Raw genomic sequence first — 23238 nt, forward strand, 5'->3', positions numbered from 1 at the left:
ACACAACATTCAGGAAGACTGCCCTTAAATAACTGTGACTGTTTACACGACGCTAAGCTCAAATCTTAGGGTCCATCTATTTACTTGTAGTGTCTGACGTGCTCTTTCTGTACTAAAACTATGTTCATTAAGGTCGACAGTGACATTTGTGGGATTCCATAACTATCCAGGCCTAACTATCCTTACTCAGTTAGATATTACGTAATTGATTTTGATGTGTAGGTATTGTAACTGTTAAGATTTTACCTTTACTAGTTCCAGTTAAAATTCTCAAGTATATTACGACAAACAGATGTGGTTGATTTTGACGAACCTAACCGTATTGTTACACAGTTAGATACCACATAAATGTTCTGTACATCAATACGACATGCATTTGAAGTCATAAATTGAAGCGACTTACACTAATTAGAAAAGTATCTCTAGTCATAACTATTTTCTATCAGAAATGCTTACTGTTTACTTACAACATATTGTGTAATTGTCTGGTTTAGTTTGGTAACATTTTAACGTCCTAGTTACAGTCAGGGTCATTCAAGGACGACCTCCTGTATGTACAATGGTTTGAGTTCTGTTAATGCTCTGCTTTGGATGTTGTGTCTCCACGTAAAGGTGGAACTTTTGCCTCTTTTATAGCCTGAAGTGTCCACAAAGATGTCCACTTTGATTGCAATAGACACATTGAAAGATGACTTCCCACGTATTTGTGCTTAATTTTGTTTTATTTTTCTATCCATAGGGTCTCTATAAACAACCAATAATGTAACTAAAGTTACTCTTTTGGTATCTGCACAACTGTAATAATGTACGCAAGGAAACACATTTGAATTATTTGAATAGATAAAGTTTCAGGATAACTAGCATGTACTTTGCGAGGACAAATCTTGAAGATTGATTTGTAAATGAATACTAGTTTTGTAATCTGGAGATCCACTGTTGAGGGTATTAGTAAGTACATGTGTTTATACAAGACAAGTTACGCCTACAACTATGACATGTCCAAATCCAAGTTAAAGAAATCGATAATAAACCGATGGATTATCTTCAGATATGCAGACTTTATAACTTTTTAGAAAACTGACCCTTACGAAAATATAAGAATTTACTAATTAATTTTGCTGGTGCACCTTTGATTTTTAAACCCGTGCTTAATACATGTATTGAGTACGTCCAGTTAATGAAGTTATCTCCCTTAGCCCGTATGTTTGTAATATACAGTCTAAATTCGATACGTTTACATTGGTTTTCAATAAACACACCATACATTAATATCACATCAAACGTGGTTGGAATTGAAATGATGTAATACTTGAAACACATGCCCCCACCTGGGGTCGATGAGGTAACATACGTGCATTCCTGAATAATATTAATAGTGCATACACACGGATATATTAATGAAGAAATGTATGTATACCAGTTGGGGGTAAACATTCTTAGGAAACAAAGTCTGTGTTGAAATTTCACCAGGTGTGGTGACATACCTGTATAGCGTGATTCAGTCCATCAGGTAGATCGCTAAACAGGATGGCTTTACATTAAATCGTCCATACACAACTATAGAAGTAACACTCGCTTAACAATCAATATTAACTCTAATATTCTTATTTTACTCATTTTTGACAAACATATCAAAATAGACTTAACAATCAATATTAACTCTAATATTCGTATTATACTCATTTTTGACAAACATATCAACATAGACTTAACAATCAATATTAACTCTAATATTCGTATTATACTCATTTTTGACAAACATATCAAAATAGACTTAACAATCAATATTAACTCTAATATTCGTATTATACTCATTTTTGACAAACAAACATGAATCAAAATAGCACTCGCTTAAATAACATTATCAACTCTAATATTCGTATCTTACCCAAAAGCATATTAAGATAGTACTCATTTAAATATCAACTTTGATAACTGTTAAATGCTACTACCTGTTTGTCAAACCAATGTAGGTTAGAAAGTCTTTATTATCACATATGATGCAATCCTTACTCATTCAGATTGTAGTCTAAACTAAATGTTACAGAGACCAACATATTTAACCGTTGTACCCAGATACCCGGATTCAACTGCTATAAATCAAGAAGGAAAGTTTCATATAACTACACCGGGATACACATCATCCGTATTAGACAAGTTCTGTCTTTGACAAGTTATGCTGAATACCGTTACAGTATGAGTTTATTCAGGTTCACCTAAATATTAAATACCACATGATACATGGTGTTAAAGTTTCATCAAGTTTGCTTGATAATCGTGTAACTAAAATATTTTACAGACGCTCATGAAATATATTTACCACAAGACCAACAGTTTGCACGCTGAACTAACAGGGTATGTACATGTACATATGTAGGTACACATCGCAGTCATATGGACTTACAACACACTGGTTTTCCTTGAACATTTTCATAACTAGTTTGTTAAAGAATTTAACTACATATTAATGCTATTGGAAATGCAGTGTAATGTGGTTGTGTATGATCGTGTAGGATTGTGTATGATCTTGTTAGCATGCGGTGTCCAGATAATATGACCATCTCATTGTGTGACCAGCAGTAAGCTTCAGTTAACACTAAGACATAGACAATGGCGTTCCACGCTGTTACGACCAGAAAATCGTCAATCACGCTATCGAAAACAGGTTGTCAGTACTGTTAACAACGTAAAAATACTGTCAATTTAAGCCCCCATCCAATTGATTGTAAAAGACAACTAAAGGATTTGGGATTTAAGTTTTTTCTCTTCCTAACTGAATATACCACAAAACACACTGCAAAAAGGAGATGCCGATTTTAACACGCATGGCTGTTGATATGACTTCAAGACCAATAATTGGACCAATCCACCACGAGTGCAAATGTTACAGTTTTATTTAATTAAAATTGCCGTGTGAATGAATAGAACCAATATATTCAGTTGTATATGGCGACCAAAATCGTCCATTTTATCAAACATGGACGATTTGCTGTCATACTATAAATATACCCACACCTGGTCTTTGTCTTGTTATAAAAGCTCCGTGATATATGTCTGGCCGTCACGAAACGCGTGGTAAAACTCATCACTGAAAACCAGGCAGAAAATTCCCTAATTCAAATTCATTACACCAAGATCATTGCATAATCGATTTTGTCATCCATGAAATCTTTATCTAACCACCTAACCACCAAAGGCACAGTGACTGTGGTCATCTAGGATGCTCCCTACACACATACTGAACGGGATGTATTAGTCTGTGTAATGACTGTGAACGCCAGTGTGTCGTGTGGTGATTGAGTTGCAATTTATGACATATGTTTAAGTATCATCTAACCTTCAGTTAATCATAAACATATTTAAGAACATTCAAGAATTCAACAACATTTTACAAACTAAAGTATTTATATTGGAAAGAATGTATGTACGGTTCTCTTCCAAAAAGTGAAAAACTTTTATTTTTTTTTTCAATTTGATGAAACGGAGTTGAATTATGTTTAAAAATATTTCATTACCTCAACTAAACCGGAACCTTAAGGTGCATTGTAATACAGTTTATACACTATAAATAATACACTACTGCATATGTGAATTGTTCTTATAATAAATCACCTTTGTTCCGAGGGTTTATTATTAAACTCAAACTGATAGTTGTTTAGTATTCTTGTGAACGACACGGAATACATTATGAAGATTATCCAAGCGTATGTTAAACAAAAGAATAATGTTTTCTTTCTTTCATATTTTGCTAATTTCAGTACATGTAACAAATGCTAAACGGAACGTTATTGAAATGATTTAACAACTCTAACGGTATTTTCTATAAGTATTTTATTATAAAATGTACAAAAGATTGCAGTGCGCCTGCGCACTGACAATGATTTATTTACAGGATTACATATAAGAAAAACACAGTTGCACTCGCTTTCATACAAAGTATTTATTTTCATTTGAATTGTTTTACAGCCAAATTATATCCAACTGGCATTCAATAATTAAACGCAAAAAAAACATAAAAAATGAATAGATTTGTTTAACAAAGATTAAGTTAATATAGGTACATGTTCTGTTCATGAAACATAAATATATATATATGTTACAAAATACCCAACATTGATTGGGTATCGACTGGTGGAAAGGAAACATGTATTTACATGTCTATAAACACATATGTCATGCTGTAGATTATATCATATGAACAGCATGAGTTGGACGCTGTAAGTCCTGTTATTCTAATGATAAGATGAGACATTGTTGAGTTGTGGTCTCTGTGTCATCTAATTGATCCAAATGTATACAATTTTCAATGTCATGTTAGGATGACGTGGCTTAAAACCAGAATAAACGACATAAACAATATTGAAGATGACCACTGATTAACTTCCACAGTTATGTTTATAGCACAATGTATAGACTGGAATGCGTAAGTAAACTTCACAAACATCATGCACCCAATTATAAATAATTTTTAAACTTTAAATAAATTTAGACATCACACCATATGAAGCTTAAACCATCCTCAATACTCCAGGGTTTACTATCAAAAAAAGTAATATCCACTTCTAGACTATCTCGCTGTAAAATTGAAGGCACCACCAAAAGACACTTGTAATTTTTATGTACATCAAAGCAACTGTATAGCGGTAAACTTTGGTTGACTGTGTTGCTTTGAAAGAATGTCACAGCAGGCCTTTGATTGGTCAGTTAATTTCTTCTGAACTGCCTCCAGTTTTACTTTGCGATAGTCCAGCGTGCATATAAAGTCAGTGATAGTAACCCCTAGACTATCTAGAATAAACTTAAATTAGCCCTTATGACTTATATGAGTTTGAAAACCGGTGTCAACTGATATCAACCACGAAATAAAATAATCATAAACGATGAGGTTGTATAATGATTTATATCGCTAGGTAAAGTGTGACACATGAAGTCACACAGACAGTTCATCCAATTCATTATCAAATTATAACACAACTATCCCACAGACGTTGGTTGGCACTATATGGATAGACGTGATTGAGCTAGATTTCCTGGGAACGACATGGAAACTTCAATCACACACACACTGATACAACCCCAGCCCTTAAAAATGCTAATCACTTTTTATCATCCATGATAATTCAAAATGAACTATCCTATCTTTACAATAAGGACAGTTCAAATGTGTTTTCAGGGGGTGGATGGATTTTTCAACACGTGATGTGTTATCGTTGTGAAACAACAATGATAGGTCTATGTTAACAATGGTAACAGGTAGAAACCATTCCTCTCTTTAATTCCTGAACTCTCTCCCATACACAATTCCTTAGTACACATCACTCTTTCATATTCGATACGAATAACATTGTATGATTTAATTTATGATGTGATATTTACACATTTACAAGTACAAGATAAAATGATGATAAGAATGAGCTGGTTCTGTATACTCCATATATTACCACAGTATGGTACCTTATTGATATATCTAGTACTATCCGTCCACTTGAAACCTTCATCAAATGCAATCTGGCATCGGCCAGTATAATGCATTATATGCATTGAGCCGAATCTTATAGATAAATTTCCAAATATCTGGAACATCTATTTTATTTAAAAGAAACATAATATTTGCTTTTTCTAATTAATTGTTCTCTTCAAACGGGGGATTCATCAATGGTAGATTTTAACATCATCATAAATAACGTATACCGTATAGCCGATTGTGTTCGCGAAATGACGCAAGAAGTATTGAGAAATGGTTAAATGATATATACATTCAATCGTGCTAAATAGCAATTTTCTCGTGTAGTAAAATAACCGGCTATATGGTAACTTTGATTTATACGATCTACACGACACGCATCGACATAATGCATGCAAATATCCAACATATATCTGAAGTATCTGGGATAGCAATCCCTATTGTTTTGACTCGGTGGAGAGTATATATATGGCACGTTTCTGCAGGACTCCGTCATTCTACTGTCTAAGGAATGATAATCAGTCAATGAAGTACAGGTTTCTATACGATCGGGACGACCTGCATCCAATCTTTAATTAATCCTCAGGATTAGGAGATACACTATCAATTACTCATCTCAAATCTGTAATAACACCACCATGCAGGTATGTGCACCGATCCCACAGGGCCATCCAGGAGACTGGCTGTCAGTGTAGAACTCTATTTGATAGAATCCATTCTACAGCTGAACGAATCTCCTTCCGCAGATCGATTCCAGTCTATTTCCTGTCCATCAGCCTTGGGCTGATCGCGCATTTGGGACTTTTTCGGTCACTGAGGAGACCTTGGCATGACCTCACTCAAGGTCACGTGATTGTCAAAGAGAGGTATACCATTCATGTCAGTATCAATTTCATAAAATTAGGCTAAATATCGTCACCAATACACACGCCAGTACACTTAGTGGTTTAATATTTGATAAATTAGCACTGTTATGGTCTATTTTAGATCCGGTATTGGGATCAATTATGTCTCCATCGCCTTCTATAGTTATCCATTGTTCGTCTCTATTGTTCTCTTCTGTTCTTTGATCCTGACTATACGGATTTTTCACATCGGTTATCTTCCCTTGTTGAGGACACCCTAACCACCAGGTGGCGATAGGTCGGGGATAGGAAGCATCAACCTATAATGTAATGATAACACAATTTTAAAACATTATTTCAATAACTTTTATCATAATACTGGAACATCATATTTTTTTCACATTTTCGCCTAACCAACGAGTTCTTCCATGTGACATTGTCACATTTTTAATAATGGAAATCAAACATAAATACCTTCATACTTTGCCTCGGTAGATAAAATCATTCGATTTTGCCTAAATTTTCATAAGTATTAGTGTGACAAGTAGTGTCTTACTTTCATTACTACTTGACGTGACGTCTTATGTTTCGTTAATAGCATTATACTATCATTTTGTTGTTTTTCCAGTTTAAAAAAAAAACAGAAATATAATTACTTTGCAAACACAGCAAAATATAAAAACGAATATTTTTGAGCAGTGACCTAGGAGTCGATATGTAAGGCGTATATAACGTCATATTTGCCCTGAAGCAGAACTGTCAACTAAGCATTTGTTTACAACCTACATATGTAGAAACACCAGGAAGGTGTCATCTGACCTATCGAGTATGAATCACCTTGTTTAGGGTTCCACATTCTCACAACCGGATGTGAAAGAAGAGTCGTCATTATTTAAAATTTGACAGAGGAACAATGTGTCTTGTCTGGTTCTATTTAGGGTTTATATAGGCCGCTAGACGTCTTAATGTTCCTCTGTATAGTGACAGGCTGTAGACATTCATATTCTGATATATAGGTACAACAGTCATGCTTGAATATGAAATGACAGTGCACCTGCAACTAATTTGCTCATCAGGATGAATATGTTTCACCTGTTTTGCTTTATTAAACGCTAGTGCACAAACCTTACAGCTGTTTGATACTGCATCTATCATCAATCATATCGCATTTAAGTGATGACAAATGAGGTGAAATAAAACTCATATCGGCAGGTATTCCGTACTCAATTGAGTTATAGCTTTAACCGTTAACATTTATCGAAACTTCCTTTTTATCAAAATGCCTGGTTTTGAAAATTGAATCAAAAGTCCGCTTTTCTGACTCACATGTCTGACATGGTGCTACCATTGAAACCACAAGATGGCGATGTGGTTATCGCAGTGGATATTACATAGTGTCTGTTCGTCATTTTCCTACACTTATTTTTAACTGAAGCCACATGTGAGAACCTGTGATATAGTCTAACCTGAATTTACGAGATAATTAATTTCTATTTATCGACACATTTGGTTAAACAGGAGCGGGCGCTTACTCATATGAATTTATCTCAGTAGCTTCATCAAATGCATGTGTTCATTGATGTGTAGCCGAGCGATAAAGATGAGCTTCCGATACCTATTAAGGTATTATGGAATTACAATGACAGGCTAGACCGGGGCCTTTGTGAATCATACGAGTAGGAGGACTAGTTAACGCTTCCATACATTAATCTCTATGCTGTCTGGTTTAAGTGTTTAATGTAACCTGATACTGACGTTTTACACACATTTTAAAATTTAACATATACATGTATGTACATATTTATTGATTTTATAATTATTTATTTTTCAATTTGATCATACGTATTGTTTTTTGTTTAATTTAAATGTTGTTTACATTATTTTGAAGTATTTGCAATTTGAAGAAAATGAAATCAAAACTACAACTTACCGAAAACAATTGATCATTGTATCTGTAGTAATTTTTCCCGTTGAAGAAATATGTTTTTCCATTTTCCCATTTCACTGCTCCCTCTATTCTACTCGGAAGACCTCTCCATTTGACGATAGCGCGTGGATATCCATAGTCAATTTGTCGGCCGGAATATCTCCAATATTGGTCTCCTAAAAAGGAAAATTGAAGCAATCACAATTCAGATCAAATTGTTTTATTTTGATCAACGTTAAAAGAATCGAATTTGGCATTGATATATTATGTATGTTATGTAGGTTATAGTTGAGGTTGTAGTATTCTTTTAGCATTTACTAGACTAGAATATTTCAGACATCGACCATGATTTACCACATTATCCATATTTAGATATTTATGCCACATTTTCCATATTTAGATATCTATTGACTTTCATGAATTACCACATTAACCATAGTTAGATATTTACTGACATCCATGAATTTCCACATTCTCCATACTAGATATTTATTGACACCCATGAATTACCACATTATCCATTATAGATATTTAATATACATAACTAATATAATTTTACTAACCCGCTAATATCATTGCAAATGTATGCTCATCAATAAAGAACGCTTCGTATTGACATTCTGAAAACTTTTTTAATCTTAAAGACACGAATGATGCCTACTCCACGATCATCCTTTAATTTTGGATTTGCAGTATTGACAAATGACACTACCAGTCGTAAACCATCGTGACGCCAGCCTTATTTTCGTCAATACTCTATTTGTGACCTTGAACTTGCCCGTTCTAAAGGTAACACCATAATTCAGAAAGGTTGTAAAAGGACAGTACATCTCAATACCGTTACGATCAAATGCATTTGAATTATTTCACGTTTTACTGTCCCTTTCGTGTACGCATACATAATATAAATTATCTATTGTAATTAGCATTGTCTCCTGCTAAGTACGAGACATTCAGTGCTTAATTGATTTTTACAAAATTGATAACCGATGACGAACGTATCGGGTGTCTGGGAGACTATCACTTATTAATATCACGTTTGAGACACTGTTGGATCCTAGTCCTGGCGATAAGTGTATACAGAGTTGGCCGTATCCAGTTGAATAAACAGGCGCGTGATATTGTTAATTGGTTTGGTTTAAATATTTACTACGTGCAACACAATAGGTTAATTTTGACGGCTCTATATTTCTATTTGGTGTATCCTATTTTAAATATTTTGCTTGACGTGGTACATTTCGTCCAATCGTTAATTATAAATTTCTTCCATATCTATTTTTGGATATATCATTTTTGAAAGCAACAGCACAAAAGCTTTTGTCGACAAATCAAGAAAGAAAGGTTTGTTAGCTGGCTAATTGATTATGCTTTTCTTTTACTAATATCAAGCAAGAATTGCCTTCCTTATGTACAATGAGGTGCCCGTAATGCTATATCAGTTATGCAGACCCACGTTTGTGTTGTACTTCCTTGTAATAGTGACAATTCACGCCCTTTTGTAGTGTAATCTTACTGAAACTTACTGCAATACACCATGAAGCAGAACGCGCCCAGGAAGGGCACCTTCTGTTATACTAAAAGTTAGTCGTTTTATCCGTGCGTAGTGAATACGGTTTCAATGACATAAGAAAATTACTTTTAAAGTTAGTCGTTTTATCCGTTCGTAGTGATTACGGTTTTAAAGACATAATAATAATACCTTTAAAGAAGTATGTCTTGCCGTTTCCTCCCCAAACCATTGCTGCGTCCAGATTATTCGGAACTCCTCTGAAGCCAAACACAATCCGTTTGGGTCCGTATACTAACTTTCTGTTCTCAAATTTCCAGTAGTATTTCCCCTGTAATATGGATCAATTTTATAAATAGATTAGATAAGATCTTCATAAATAATACACTATTTTATAAAACCTTTGTCTTTACATTATACCGATCGCAAGTATTTAAACAGCAAACATGGAGAATTATCTGATGATTTGACAAATGCCTTTATGATAAGTCTAGAATCCAAGAAATAAAGATACAAAAGAACGAAAACATTAGATCATCTATGTACCTTAAAGATATAGGTATAGCCATTTTCCCAAGTCAGAGCTGCGTCTACGGGCCCTGACACGCCCTTCCAGTCCGTAGAGATTTTGCGAGGATATCCTTTTTCTATTCCAAGTTTATTAAGGCGATAATGATATATTCCTACAACGAAAAGACACGGCTTTATTTTCCGGGCGAGTTCATACAAAACATTTTAATTGTGTACGATTTACACTGTTTGATAAATAAATTTTTTTCCTCAAACTATATGACTGTATTACAAATATATATCTTTAATGATATAGCACTGTTAAAACTGACAATGCAAGCTAAAAGTATTCAACGAAACAGAGGTTTTCAAAAATCGTTTCCTCTGAACAATGGTTTCCAAGCAGAGTAAAACAAAATGGCTACTCGCTTCTTTTGAAACGGCACTGGTATACCAGTGGCTGTTTTAGAATTGTTTTGAAACATGAAACTTCATTACATCTAATTTAATAAAAATCCATACTTTTTAACTTGCATTGTGAGTTTTAAATGATTTTGATCCTAACAAATAAGATGAAACATACATGAAACAAATGTCAAACAATCCAAATAATTCCAATTATTCTTCAGAATTGGCCGTGTACCTTTAAACACGTATGTGGATCCATCCTTTGTACGAGTCATGGCATCTATCGTCGGGTTCCGACAGATTTCGGGGATGTTGACCACGGATGGACGTCTCGTGACTTGCGGGCGGGTTGGCCTTGGGGTCGGAGCTGGGGTATACGGTCTGCGTGTTGGGGGTGGGCGGAACGGTCGTTGTGTGGTTTTTAAATGGCTGTTCGGTGTACCTGTAATTACATATATAAGGACAGATTGTCTTAAGTTGACTCAGTAGACCTCATGATAAAGCAAGTTCTTACTTTACATAATAAAACCTGGATTTTTGTTAAATGATATATACTTTTTTCACCTGACAGGATAAATAAGCATTGTCTCAGTAGACCCATTCTCGACATTCTTTTGAAGGTTATAAATCTACTCTGACGTCATCGAATAAGACATGGCACGGTTGCTATACCAACAGGCTCTTTTATTTCTACAGACAGTAGTAAGGCTTCACGTTTTATCAATCCTCTTGATTATCTAATGCCAGTACCTGACGTAAGTGTATGTAAAAGTATAGAGTGTCTGTAAGTTAAGTACAAAGCAGTCAAATTAACAAAATCTAAATCTACATTTTGTAAACAGTCATTATTAAGTCATATATTAGTGTGAAAACACTTAATATCTCCTTATTCTTCAGTCAGCTAACTAGAGGAGTATATACTGATGTTTCTCAATTTTATCAGACTTTCACACTTAAACTGCATATAATGAAAAAACATTGCATCCCTTTAAAACACAGATCAGTCAAGGTTTGTCATAACTAACCGTATAATGCCTGCACGGCCTCTACGTCATCCGTGCCCAGGCGGAAGTTCTTCTGGTAACCTTTGTAGAAAGGGGCCATAAGGGCTGAGTATACATCGGAGTGGGCAAGACCTAAGGAGTGGCCGATTTCATGGACGGCTACTTGGAAAAAGTTTACCCCTGAAACAGAAAACGACAATCGTTATTCTACTATTACTGTGGTCGGAGTACGCAGAGAAATATCACAGACATGATACTAAACAGTAGACCATACACAATACAAGGCATTTATTTAGAGCATTAAGTTGATTGCATCATTCATTCTAATGTAATAATTTAACATCTGAAATATGACAATATCGCAGTAAATTAGGATAAGCGTGTACCGACATACCATCAGAAACATTGATTGTCCAGGGTTCATCCTCGTCGAAGTGAGCATCCCCGCCGTACTGGGGAAAGAAGGCGTGTGCTAACGTTTGACCTTTCCCATCAAACGGATTATTATCCCCGTGCCAGGAGCGGGCAAACTTGATGTCAATATCAACGGCCCCTGATTTCTTCCATATGAACGTTAGCGGTGTTACAGACTGCCACGCCTGTCAAAAACACATAATAGTTCAGGTATTCATATTTAAAATAAAATTCGTTGATACATTCAATATCAAATGCGATTTATATTTATAATACTTAATTACCACTTCACTAATGGTAAAGACAAAACTGTATAAGGGTTGAATCAGTTGAGTTAAATCCTTGTTTGCCTGCTTTGAAAGTTAGACTATGTTTGAGTATATTAACAACAATGAACCGTCCGTGTAATAGTCGCAAAGCATAGGTTGATACATTAAGCAATTCTATGAGATGATCTTTCTCTTTCTTACAACGTTGGTCCAATATATTCCATCATACTATTTTCAATGTAGAATAGTTAATATAAGTGAAGTGTCATCATAGTAACATGTGACATACAGTACCACCGGAAGTGTCTAAATTACAAAACACCTGCGACTTACATCAAACGCTCTCCGGATCTCTGAATCCACGTCCGTTTTAGAAATCTTCTTACTGTATTCTGATATCGTGTATGTGATATCGTATTTAGACCACTTACTCCCTACAATAGAGAATGGATCATATATAACAATATACAGTCATGGTACGTAAATCAAGGCAACACTTTTTACAAAGTAGGTGGTAATTTTGTAAATACTTGCTCTAGATATTAGTCCATTGTGCTCGCTCTATTATCCGTTGTGATGAACAACCAAGAAATTTATTAAAAAGTGAATCGCAGGATATGGTTATATATAATAAATGGATAAAATATATTTTTGAAGTCCACTTACCGTGTAAAGCATATCGTTTTTTCCTGGCTCTATCTGAAAAACCCATCTCGTCTGAATTTCCACATCGAGGCATCTTCATCATTCGTATCGTTTCCGAATCCACTACACCTACAAATCGACACAAGATGTATACCAAATGGAACATGGCAGAATTTTTTTTTCTGCTGAAATGTTTAATAATAATTATCTACGATGTAAAGTTGATATATGAGTATTTAAACAAGAATCTCTGGGAGGTAAGTGTAAAAATATTGAGAAACCCATTTGTTTGTATGGGTGTCCCTAATCAACACAAACTGCGTATATGTAAATAGGCATCATCGGTAAGTGTAAGAAAGTTGTTAGATGTTGAAAGACGCATCGTATTTTGTCACAAACATCTTGTGACTGAAGTATTTAATTTTAAAAAGATGTTTGGTTAGGTTTACAACACTTATGACATAACGACATTACGCTGTATGGATCTCCTTATACCATGCGGATATGGTGGTGGCTTAACACCCGACGTCTACTCAAACTTCAGTCTTGTTATAATGGGGAGGAGACAACAATACAATAATACATCGCTCTAATTGAATCTTGTCCTTTTATCATTACACGCTATAAATTATCCGTTGTTAAAAGGGCTCCTTTTGTATGTGCTGAGCATTAGATATATGCCTAATACCTATATCAAAAGAATGCACAGCAGTGGTGCGTTCACAAGACTCCTTTGAGGAAACTACCTACTCTTCCCATTACTAGTACACTGGATAAATACGGAAGCTACAATTTCTAAGGTCACTGACAACTAGAAACTGAGTTTAGAACATTTTAGCTGAATGTGTACATACTGTTATTGATATTTTACGTGTGACGTTCTATTTTCTTGTTGCTTCTAGTCAGCACAAACTCTCAAATGTATATGTCTGTGTGTAATCTTCCTCGGATACAAGACATATATACTTGGTATATTCCCTCGAGGCATATATATCTCCACCTTTTGTTCTGTACAGAATGTATAGACGTGTTTTTCACGTATCACACCGCTCTAGTTATCATGACATTATCTACATCAGTGGTTCCTTTTCTACTAACAATTTCAGACATGCTACATTATGTATAACTATGATCATATAAAACTGTTATACACCTGGCAATTGGGAGATGAGAAATTCATTGGGAACCAGGCTATAGGTATGTAAATAGTAGGTTTTGTTTTTTCACATCCAGGTGGCTTTTGTACATGTTGTCTGTAATGCAAGATATATCTTTACCAATGCATGGGATAAAAAGCATACATATCTTAAATATCCGTATCATTCCTTTTTTAACAAGACGGATGTAGATAAATGTAAGATGGGTCACCATGTCATCAATATTAAACAACCTGATGTGGCATTTGTTTAAAATACCTTTAATTTTAATTGATATCTGGTTGAAATGTATATAAATCAATGCATTATAAATCATCAAAGAAGTCAATTGCATGATTTATGATATTGGTTGTAATTATATTTACATGAGATATGACTATAAGAAAATTAACATAGCTGTTATACATTCCAAAACCTATCTTACATTGCTATATATCATATGAGAACGTGGTTGAAAAACACAGGGAAATGGGAGAACGAGTTGCGAAAAGCCGAAAACAAAAAGCACCTTTGATGAATCAGTTATAATTATCATTTACAATCCCATTGTAATGTAAATAGCAACGTAAGTAAGCAGATCATACTATACAGTTAACCACCCGGGGGGTAAGGCACGAGCACGTGCCTTCCATTTTTATCGGCAGTATTATGGCCTAATTGGCACTGGAACCGACCCGTGTTCTGACAGGCTGCCACGAGGCCAGATACCAGGCAAGGATAAGTCTTCACATCTTCACAAAACAATGGCAGCTTTATTTTCTGTTCCATTTGATAGAGCTGAGCACAACGTGTGGATGTGTCGATTCCAAATATACAGTTTCACAATGAACGTTTGTGTTAACACTATATTACAAGTACTTCATGTGTTTTTAACCTTTCTCACAAAGAACATCTGTGTTTACTGTGTGTTACGTCTATTCATTTGTCCTGATGAAATTAGAAGATCGTCATTCTGAACGTCATTAGCTTATGGCTGCTTGATAAAATCTATGTTATAACTAAAACATCAGAGCTTCGTTCTTGTTTTTCAGACAATAAGTTATCAGTTGTCCTTGACCTTCGATAGTCCGCATTTTAGTGTTATTTTACATTCAACGAGAGTATTGCATATTTCAGACCAGAAAATTTAAATAAATTTGCAAATATTCAAATTACACATGACACTCTAACCATGGTGGCCTATATACTGCATATCTAACAAACCAGATCTACCAGTCTCCTAAATCCTTCTAAAGAGACACATCACACATTTTGACATCTAAATGGCATCAGTAAAATAAATGTACCAGGTACGTAATGTTATGTAACTCATATATTCACGTCTTGAGCACAGTTTAACTTCAATATATATTCAAATCGGCCTTCAAAGAGAGGCGGATAACCCAACGCCTTTGATGCATTGCCAATATCATACTCTCGTTTCTGCTACACCTTATTTGATGATCTTATGGGTAATTAACAAGTAAGATATAAATACGAAAAGGTAATACAACTACTGCAAATGAGTTATGTAATTAAACACAGTCCTGATATGAAAAGAGCAACTCGTCTAGATCTAATGTCTCTGAAGAGGGATATTTTTCTGAGTATGGATCCGACTTTATCTTCCCAACATGGCTACTTGACGAAATGAGAGATACCTATAAATCAAAGGCTAATTTCTAAGTATCAATTGTAATTTGTCGGCAGTATCTGATACAAAGGGGTCTGGCTATGCACCTGTATATTGTCTAGGGACTGGGAAGATCCCACAAAGGGTCATAACTACATCCGATTACTTTGATAGATATGTGTCATGGCCCACAAAGTAGCACGTGATTTCAAACATAAATCATCATCTTTATCATCCAAGCGTTTCATTACATTATCGGGGGTCCCTCGGTACACATAGGTTCAAATATCGGACAAAGTTAGCCGGACGCGTGATCACATCAACCACATCTATCAGCGTCTGCTGCTCAATCGAATGTTTCAAATAAATTGCTGCCTTATTCATAAGAAAACTTAAAATGATAAGTTATGAGACACTCAAGAGTGAGTTTAATATGTTTGCACTTTCAAACTAACTTGTACAAGGAATGATATGTATCGTGCCACCTCTTAACGAGGATATTGCGATCTTATCCATTTTTACACAGAGTACATGTTATAGTCTTGTTCGACAGGAATAGTAACTGTAATTCCAAATATGGTCTTTGGTAGGGTATTTGTTGGTATCACCATATGGAATGCACTTGAATCTATGACTTAAAGCGAGATATGTAACTACTAAAATTTAATACATACTCAAAATTAATGGATATACATACATACCCCGGAGATATAAACTATTGAATCATTTTCCAAACAGAAATTACGTAACGGCATCATTGGTAAAAACCAAAGTTTGTATACTAGATGGCGTTGTTAAACGGCTACATTAGGACTTAACACATAAAAGTATAAGTAAATTGTATAGATATGTTTGGTTTACCCCTAGAGTCAGTAACATTGTGAGTATCGATTCCCTCTACAAAGATCTGTCTACATTTGTTGCTGTCCCAAACTAAACTCACGTTTGAAGGCATGCCTCGGCCGATTGTGGCCCAGAGCTGAGATAATGACATAACAATCGATCGGGGACGGCTTTGATAGACTCCAATCTGGTTTAATTAGGATATGTCCACAAAAGGCGATAATTAGAGGTGTTGAACGTATCCAGAACTACACATTTCAATTACGTCATTTATGTAACCAATAAAATAGTTTGTTTTATACACAGTACCAATAAATACCTTGTATGTGGTTTAATGTTAATTACTAGTTAGTACGATCAAGTGGATTTCATGCAAATAAGTGTTTTATGACCTACTTTCATTCCATATTAAGATCCAATGTTGATAACCTGATGTTGCTGCTACATAATGTATAGTGGTCAATATTACATTATTGGTTGTGTATATACGCGAACACCAAGAATTCTAGTTGATGTCAGCGTTGCATTATATGGTACATCGAGCATTTACAAGATAGCCATTGAAAATTATTAAAACCTCCTAGTCTCTGAAACAATGCTTAATAGACCAATCTTATCATTTCAGCTAGCCAAGATAAGTTGGCTGGATAGTCAGGGGAATACTATCAATAATTTATAAATAGCTTCCTAGTTATTTTTGAAGTAGGACGTATGTTTTATATGTGTTTTCCTCCGTGTCAAATGGTCTCCCCATGTCAGTTTCTATTTCCTATATTTCACCGTTTGACATAATCCATTTCGAAACCAGACGAAAACACAATCTACAGTATTAGCCTTCCAAAACATAATTACTGTTTTAGTTTTGCGATCGAACAACCAACTCCACCACTGCCGGGTCTATTGTCAACAGCACGATTGAAAAACGTCTGGTCCAATATAGTTTTAATGATTAAAGCCTCCAGAACAACGCTTTTGTCCAGCTTTTGTTCTTCTCAATTCGCTATTGAATTACAAATCCAGGATGCTTGTTTGCTTGATTACTTTAACGTCCTATTTACAGCTAAGGTCATGTAAGGACAGCCTCCCATGCTTGCAGTGTGTAGCGTGTGTGAAGTGCGAGGTGCGTGTTTTGGGAGACTTCGGTATGTCCGCGTTGTGTCTTCTTGTATAGTGGAACTGTTGCCCTTTTCATAGTGCTTTATCACTGGAGCATGCCGCCGAAGACACCAAAAGAAAAGATCCTAAATTTAGTCGCCTTTACACAACGTCAACACAACTTTGCACAATTGGTTCTTAAAGCTTCAAGTCACAAATATGATTAATATGAAATAAGGTAATATTTTAACTGTATTCATTATTGAAGATAACAATTCTTGGATACTTTGTTGTTTAATTGGTAGATTAGCCCCAGGAGATATTCATGGTTAGCTTGATACTTACCAGTAATTGGTAGACCGGCCATGCGTTGGAACTGCGCTATCCCATTGCTGACGACTTCCTGTGAACGTAAAGATCCACTATGTGTCCCGTCATTGGATAGGTAGCCATACTTCATTAAATAACTCTGAAACAAAGAGAAACAATAATGTATAGTTATTCCAGAAAATATTCAGACACAAAATTTAAATTATAATTAACTTTCATTAAACAGACGTTGATAAATGCTGAATATATTTCTATATGTCGTGAACTCTTAGCATAAATACCAGTCTAGTGTGAAATAAAAAAAGTGTATAAAAATGAGAACTCTATCATCACATTGTCATAAACAGGAATAAAGTAATGTAATATTTAATATATTCACGAATACAATAATAGGATAATAAACGCAATTGCATTAACTTTGTGTCGGCTGGTCCTGATAACGGCATGATAGAAACAAGTGTTATAGAAACAAAACCCTTCTTCAAAGACAAACCCTGGTATCGGTCAGTCAATGCGGTTCGATTTTGTTTAGATATCTTAAAAGGCATATTACATGGATCTGTAACATATATCTGGAACTAAAACTTATTCATTTTGTTTAGACTTTGTATCCTCTTCAACCTAGTGTGGCTATTCACTCTGTGATTCACACGTTGAACTTCAATGATGGGCCTAATTGAAGGTTTCTGTTTCAGATTTGAACGCCTCCTAAACATTTATTCGTGTCAAAGTGCATTTTTATTACTTGTATCTCTTTTAAGTGTTCTTTGAATAGCCCACATTGTGAAGAAGGTTCAAATAAATTAACCTTTCTAATGCCATATCTTGTGAAAATATCGAAAATCGTTAATGAGGCTTATTGGTGGTAGCGGTAGGTAACTTTAGTAGTCTGGATGAGATGCGTGCCCTGGTATGCAGGCCGCCATCTCTTCACAGGTGATGCAAGGTATACAATAGTCGGTCTAGGGGTCTGCCTTTGATCTCTGTTGGCAATCCGAATGAGACATTCTTCATAGCTATAATGCCAATGGTAAGGAGGATATCGTTCGCCGGATGACGACACGATCTCTTAGAGTGATTAAACCAGAAGAGGGTAGCAGCTTCTATGGTCTGATGTTGGTGGTTGTTGTGGTACGGTATTATGAGTTAGGGAGTTCTGTCTTAATGTACCTTTATGTAGAGGTGAGCCAATGCGAAGTACGGCTTTCTTCCCTTGTGTACTTCAGGAGATGTAAAGTAAGGTGGAATGTTTTCAAGCTCTCATACGCTTATCCATATGCATATTCCATACAGAATGTGTCTATGCACGGGGACATTAATGATATGAAATAAACACATTGTCTTCAAGATTAAGTATTCAAACAGAAAAAGTCCCCATACATGGTGATTAATATCGTATAAGACGCTTTACAATTTTAAAAAATAGAAGTGCAACTAAATAAATAAAAATAATTTGTTTCGTTAATAATATGATAAAGTACTCTTGAACAAAATTGAATACGTATTTCGAATCGTAAGAAGTCTCCCGATAAGGTCACCACCTTAATCAGACCAGACGTTCACCTAGAACAAACGTTTCTGCTCCGTTGATTAAAGTCACAATATCATACACACATTAGTCACTGGGGTCGAATCTAAACTCAAACGTAAAACACGTTTGAAGAGTACGTATGGGTTTTACCAGTGGTTACTGAGTTATAAAATTCGTTGTATTGCTGTATTATTCGCTAAATACTTTAATTTATTTTCATTATCCGTTAATACAAGAAGATACATTTTAAAACTGATCAAAACAAATTAAATTACGATTTTCATAATAAATTGAATCTTTTTTACAATAATCCTGACAAACGTGTCGATAGCATGACTATGTGATAAGGCTGGAATTACATCGTATGCTTTAGCCCAACTTTGAGATAATCCACCAGGTGTGCAATGCTATGTCACTGGGTGACAAATGATCAGGATGCATGACTTTTTATCGGCGAGGTTATTTCAGGGTGGTGAAAAGCAGAAGTACCAGGAATACCAACAGTCAGTATCAAACAAATGTCCTAAATATGTCTGAATTGGCAAAAAAATATAAATATCTTGACAATGCATGACTAGTTATTTCACACACAAAAATCTATATAGCCATCTTTAACTCCAAATGACAAAAAAGTATATATATAACTATAAAACAGGTAACGACTAACAGGCCTTAGACTCATCAATGTAGGTAACACACAAGTACATGACAGTTCAAGATCTAATAAGCCGTTGAGTCAAAGTCTAGATCGTGATGCAGTGAAAAGTTATATTTCATGCTCACATCCCAAACTCTAACTGTAGGCATATTCTATTTACTCTTTCTTAAAAGTATATCAATCGTCACTAGGATTCATGATCAATTATACGCAATACGTCTGCATGTAGCAAATTTTCTGATTTCTCTGTTTCAGTTAATGTAAATGACTTTTTCATACGTTAATTACAACAGGGGTTTGGCCGTTGTAGGAACAATAGTGCTACTAGGCGATAAGGAAACACTACAGGTATCATTAAATGACCGCAGTCTCCCAAAGCATATAGATATTCATATACGCAAAACATCATACAGGGAAGTTACCTTGAAATGCCCTTAATTGTTCATAGGATGTTAAGCATTATCAATATACCAACACGAAGTAGAATGTCCAGTAAGGGAACCTAGTGATTTTACGTTCAAGTTACGATCGGCCCTGCAGGTAGGGCGTTAGAATTGTACCTGCTGCCCCTATTGCATGATCGTAAGAGGCGACTAAATTTAGGATCTTATCTTTTCTCTTCTTCCTAACTGACTTTATCTTTCCTAGTGCCTTCCTTGGCATCGCCTCACTTTTGGCCTTGAGTTGAGCGTTCGCCCCTGTGAGGAAGGCTCTGGGTTCTGTCCCCTGGCCGAGACACACCAAAGTCTATAAAAGTGGTAGTTTCTGCTCCTGCTTAGCGCTCAGCATACAGGGAGTGGGACGACTGGTTCGCCCGTTGTCAGTATAATGTGACCGGGTGAGGTGTGTTGCCTGGTGTCTTCGGCAGCATGCTTCAGTGATATAGCACTATAAAAAGGGCAATAGTTCCACTATACAAGAAGACACAACACGAATATACCGCAGTCTCCCAAAACACGCACCTCGCACAACATACACGCAACACTACGCATACATGGGAGGCCGTCCTTACATGACCATAGCTGTAAATAGGACGTTAATAAATCAAACAAACAAACAAAGATCGTTACATAGTCGGTAAAACAAACAATAACATTGTGTAGTCTCGTACTACTAATTAATGATCAATGTAGCAAAAGACAATGCTGTTACCAACGTACAGGTAGGACTTGATTCACCGACATTCGATCATAACAATGGTCGATTGATCTCTTTGGCAATATCTAAACAAACTATGAATCTGACATGGGTAATCATCCTAATATCAAGACTAGAACGACCTTGCATTTTTGTCCACAAAACTTTATTCAGAAGCGAATTATATGTCATTTAAATATAGTTTTTACTAGGATAAAGCTGTTCATACTTTACGTCACGGTATGCTTTATATAGGGCAATTATTGGAATAGTGCACAAAGGCATAAAGCATTGTCGTATGCATAGATAACTACATCACAGTGGTGAATAAACACTGGCTAAATACAAAATTAAACTGTGTGTGTTATGTTAAGACTGAAATATATTTCCCTTACCCCATGCCGGGACTATAGCGTACACCAGATATGTGGATCTGTCAGGAACAGAAATAAGTTTTATGCAGTAAAAGATACGTTTATATATAAGTGGTCTCTGGGTAAAAACATGTCTAGCTCACTTATACACACACTAACACAGATACCATCGCGAAAACCTGGGTATATATTGTACAGCGACAAAGGGGGTACTCCTATGTACAACTATATTAATTATGGGTGAGTTAGTACTGGGTATGTAAAATATCACTTGGTAACTGTCATTAGAAAGGTCTCTGACGACAGTTACTGAATAATGACAGAATTCTAAAAATAGGGTTAAAGTGAAATATTCCAGTATATTATTTACAACCGAATTACAGGCACAAATAGCTGTAATTGCCCTGCGACAAATATTGGGCGCTGTATATACAGTAAAGCAATAATTTGGCGACACAACAAAGTACGCAGACATATTCCAGGTAACTCGTCAAACAAAAAAGATTGAGCAAATGCCTCTTTGAATATTTTACAGAGATTTAAAAAAAGGAGTAATTATCCTCTGAATATACAGATGACTCAAATGGTTGTATAATGCAGTGACATGCTATGGAAAAAACGACAAAGAAACGATTTACTCACCACACTCTCGCTTGAGAATTCCTTTTTAGCAAAACACTGATTTGTTACTAAGGTAACAATCACAGCCAGTATTACAATAGAATCCATAGTAAATACTTGAAATGCTGCAATAATCCCAGACTACACTGCACTACACATGTATAAACACACACACCACTATAACGATACTACAATGATTGGGGAACTGTTATCGCGCTAAACTATCTTCCCTGTTCTGTTTTATCACTGGCTCGAACTGTATTTTAATATGTATTTCCCCACTGTTGTCTCTATCTGACTCCGACTACGAAAACATTGTTGAAAGACACCGGTATGGTTAGCTGCCTTGTACGAGCTCCTCACTGTAGTGGCTTGGATACCTCTATACTATATAATGCACCTCCGTTTACACAGCCACCACCGACTTGTCTGTGTGCTCTCTGACATATAAACCTAAAGCTTGGCGTTACAGTATATATAGGCTCTACCACGCATTCAACACTACGCTACATACCTGATACACAGCCCTCTCTGATTGGACTGTAACACGGGGTATAGTTACTTTGTTTAACCTCTAGAGATCGATGATTGAGGAGAGGATGAGAAAGGAGGGGTAAAGCAGGGACGGACGGGAGGGTCAGGTGATCAGAGTACAGTGAAAGGTCATAAACCTACAAAATAAGGACGGCTGATCCTGAGTTACCCTCCCGAAGGCTTAGTTGGGTATTGAACATTATTTCTTTAGTTCAATGTCCACATCAAGGATGATGGGTAATACGAAGCCTAAACGTAATATCAGACTATATGTCTACATTGTATACATCATATTTTCATAATCAAGGTCAAATTATTCCCCATGAACTGTTATCTACACATTTGTATAATAT

The 23238-nt window shown here is 35.6% G+C and overlaps 1 protein-coding gene across 1 annotated transcript; it reads right to left on the reverse strand.

Annotated features, from left to right (window-relative positions):
* Nucleotides 1–3814: 3814 nt before the first annotated feature.
* Nucleotides 3815–22811, reverse strand: LOC138308339 (matrix metalloproteinase-24-like). The gene is made up of 11 exons (XM_069249333.1): nucleotides 22373–22811; nucleotides 18046–18169; nucleotides 13015–13122; nucleotides 12682–12782; nucleotides 12060–12264; nucleotides 11687–11845; nucleotides 10897–11103; nucleotides 10290–10426; nucleotides 9936–10074; nucleotides 8240–8412; nucleotides 3815–6629 (listed from the first exon to the last, which is right to left on the reverse strand). Exons 1-11 carry the CDS (start codon nucleotides 22457–22459, stop codon nucleotides 6357–6359), a joined length of 1713 nt encoding a protein of 570 aa, XP_069105434.1. The 5' UTR covers nucleotides 22460–22811; the 3' UTR covers nucleotides 3815–6356.
* Between the last annotated feature and the right edge of the window lie 427 nt (nucleotides 22812–23238).

Source organism: Argopecten irradians, chromosome 14 (assembly GCF_041381155.1).
Source record: "Argopecten irradians isolate NY chromosome 14, Ai_NY, whole genome shotgun sequence".
Classification (NCBI taxonomy): domain Eukaryota; kingdom Metazoa; phylum Mollusca; class Bivalvia; order Pectinida; family Pectinidae; genus Argopecten; species Argopecten irradians.

Excerpts from the sequence above, each read along its gene's own strand:
- LOC138308339 (XM_069249333.1), bottom strand. The coding sequence starts at position 22,459 with ATGGATTCTATTGTAATACTGGCTGTGATTGTTACCTTAGTAACAAAT. Across the intron at positions 10,075-10,289 it reads GCTATACCTATATCTTTAAG|GGGAAATACTACTGGAAATT; the intron begins GTACATAGATGA and ends TCCATATTACAG. Across the intron at positions 6,630-8,239 it reads ACAATGATCAATTGTTTTCG|GTTGATGCTTCCTATCCCCG; the intron begins GTAAGTTGTAGT and ends ATTACATTATAG.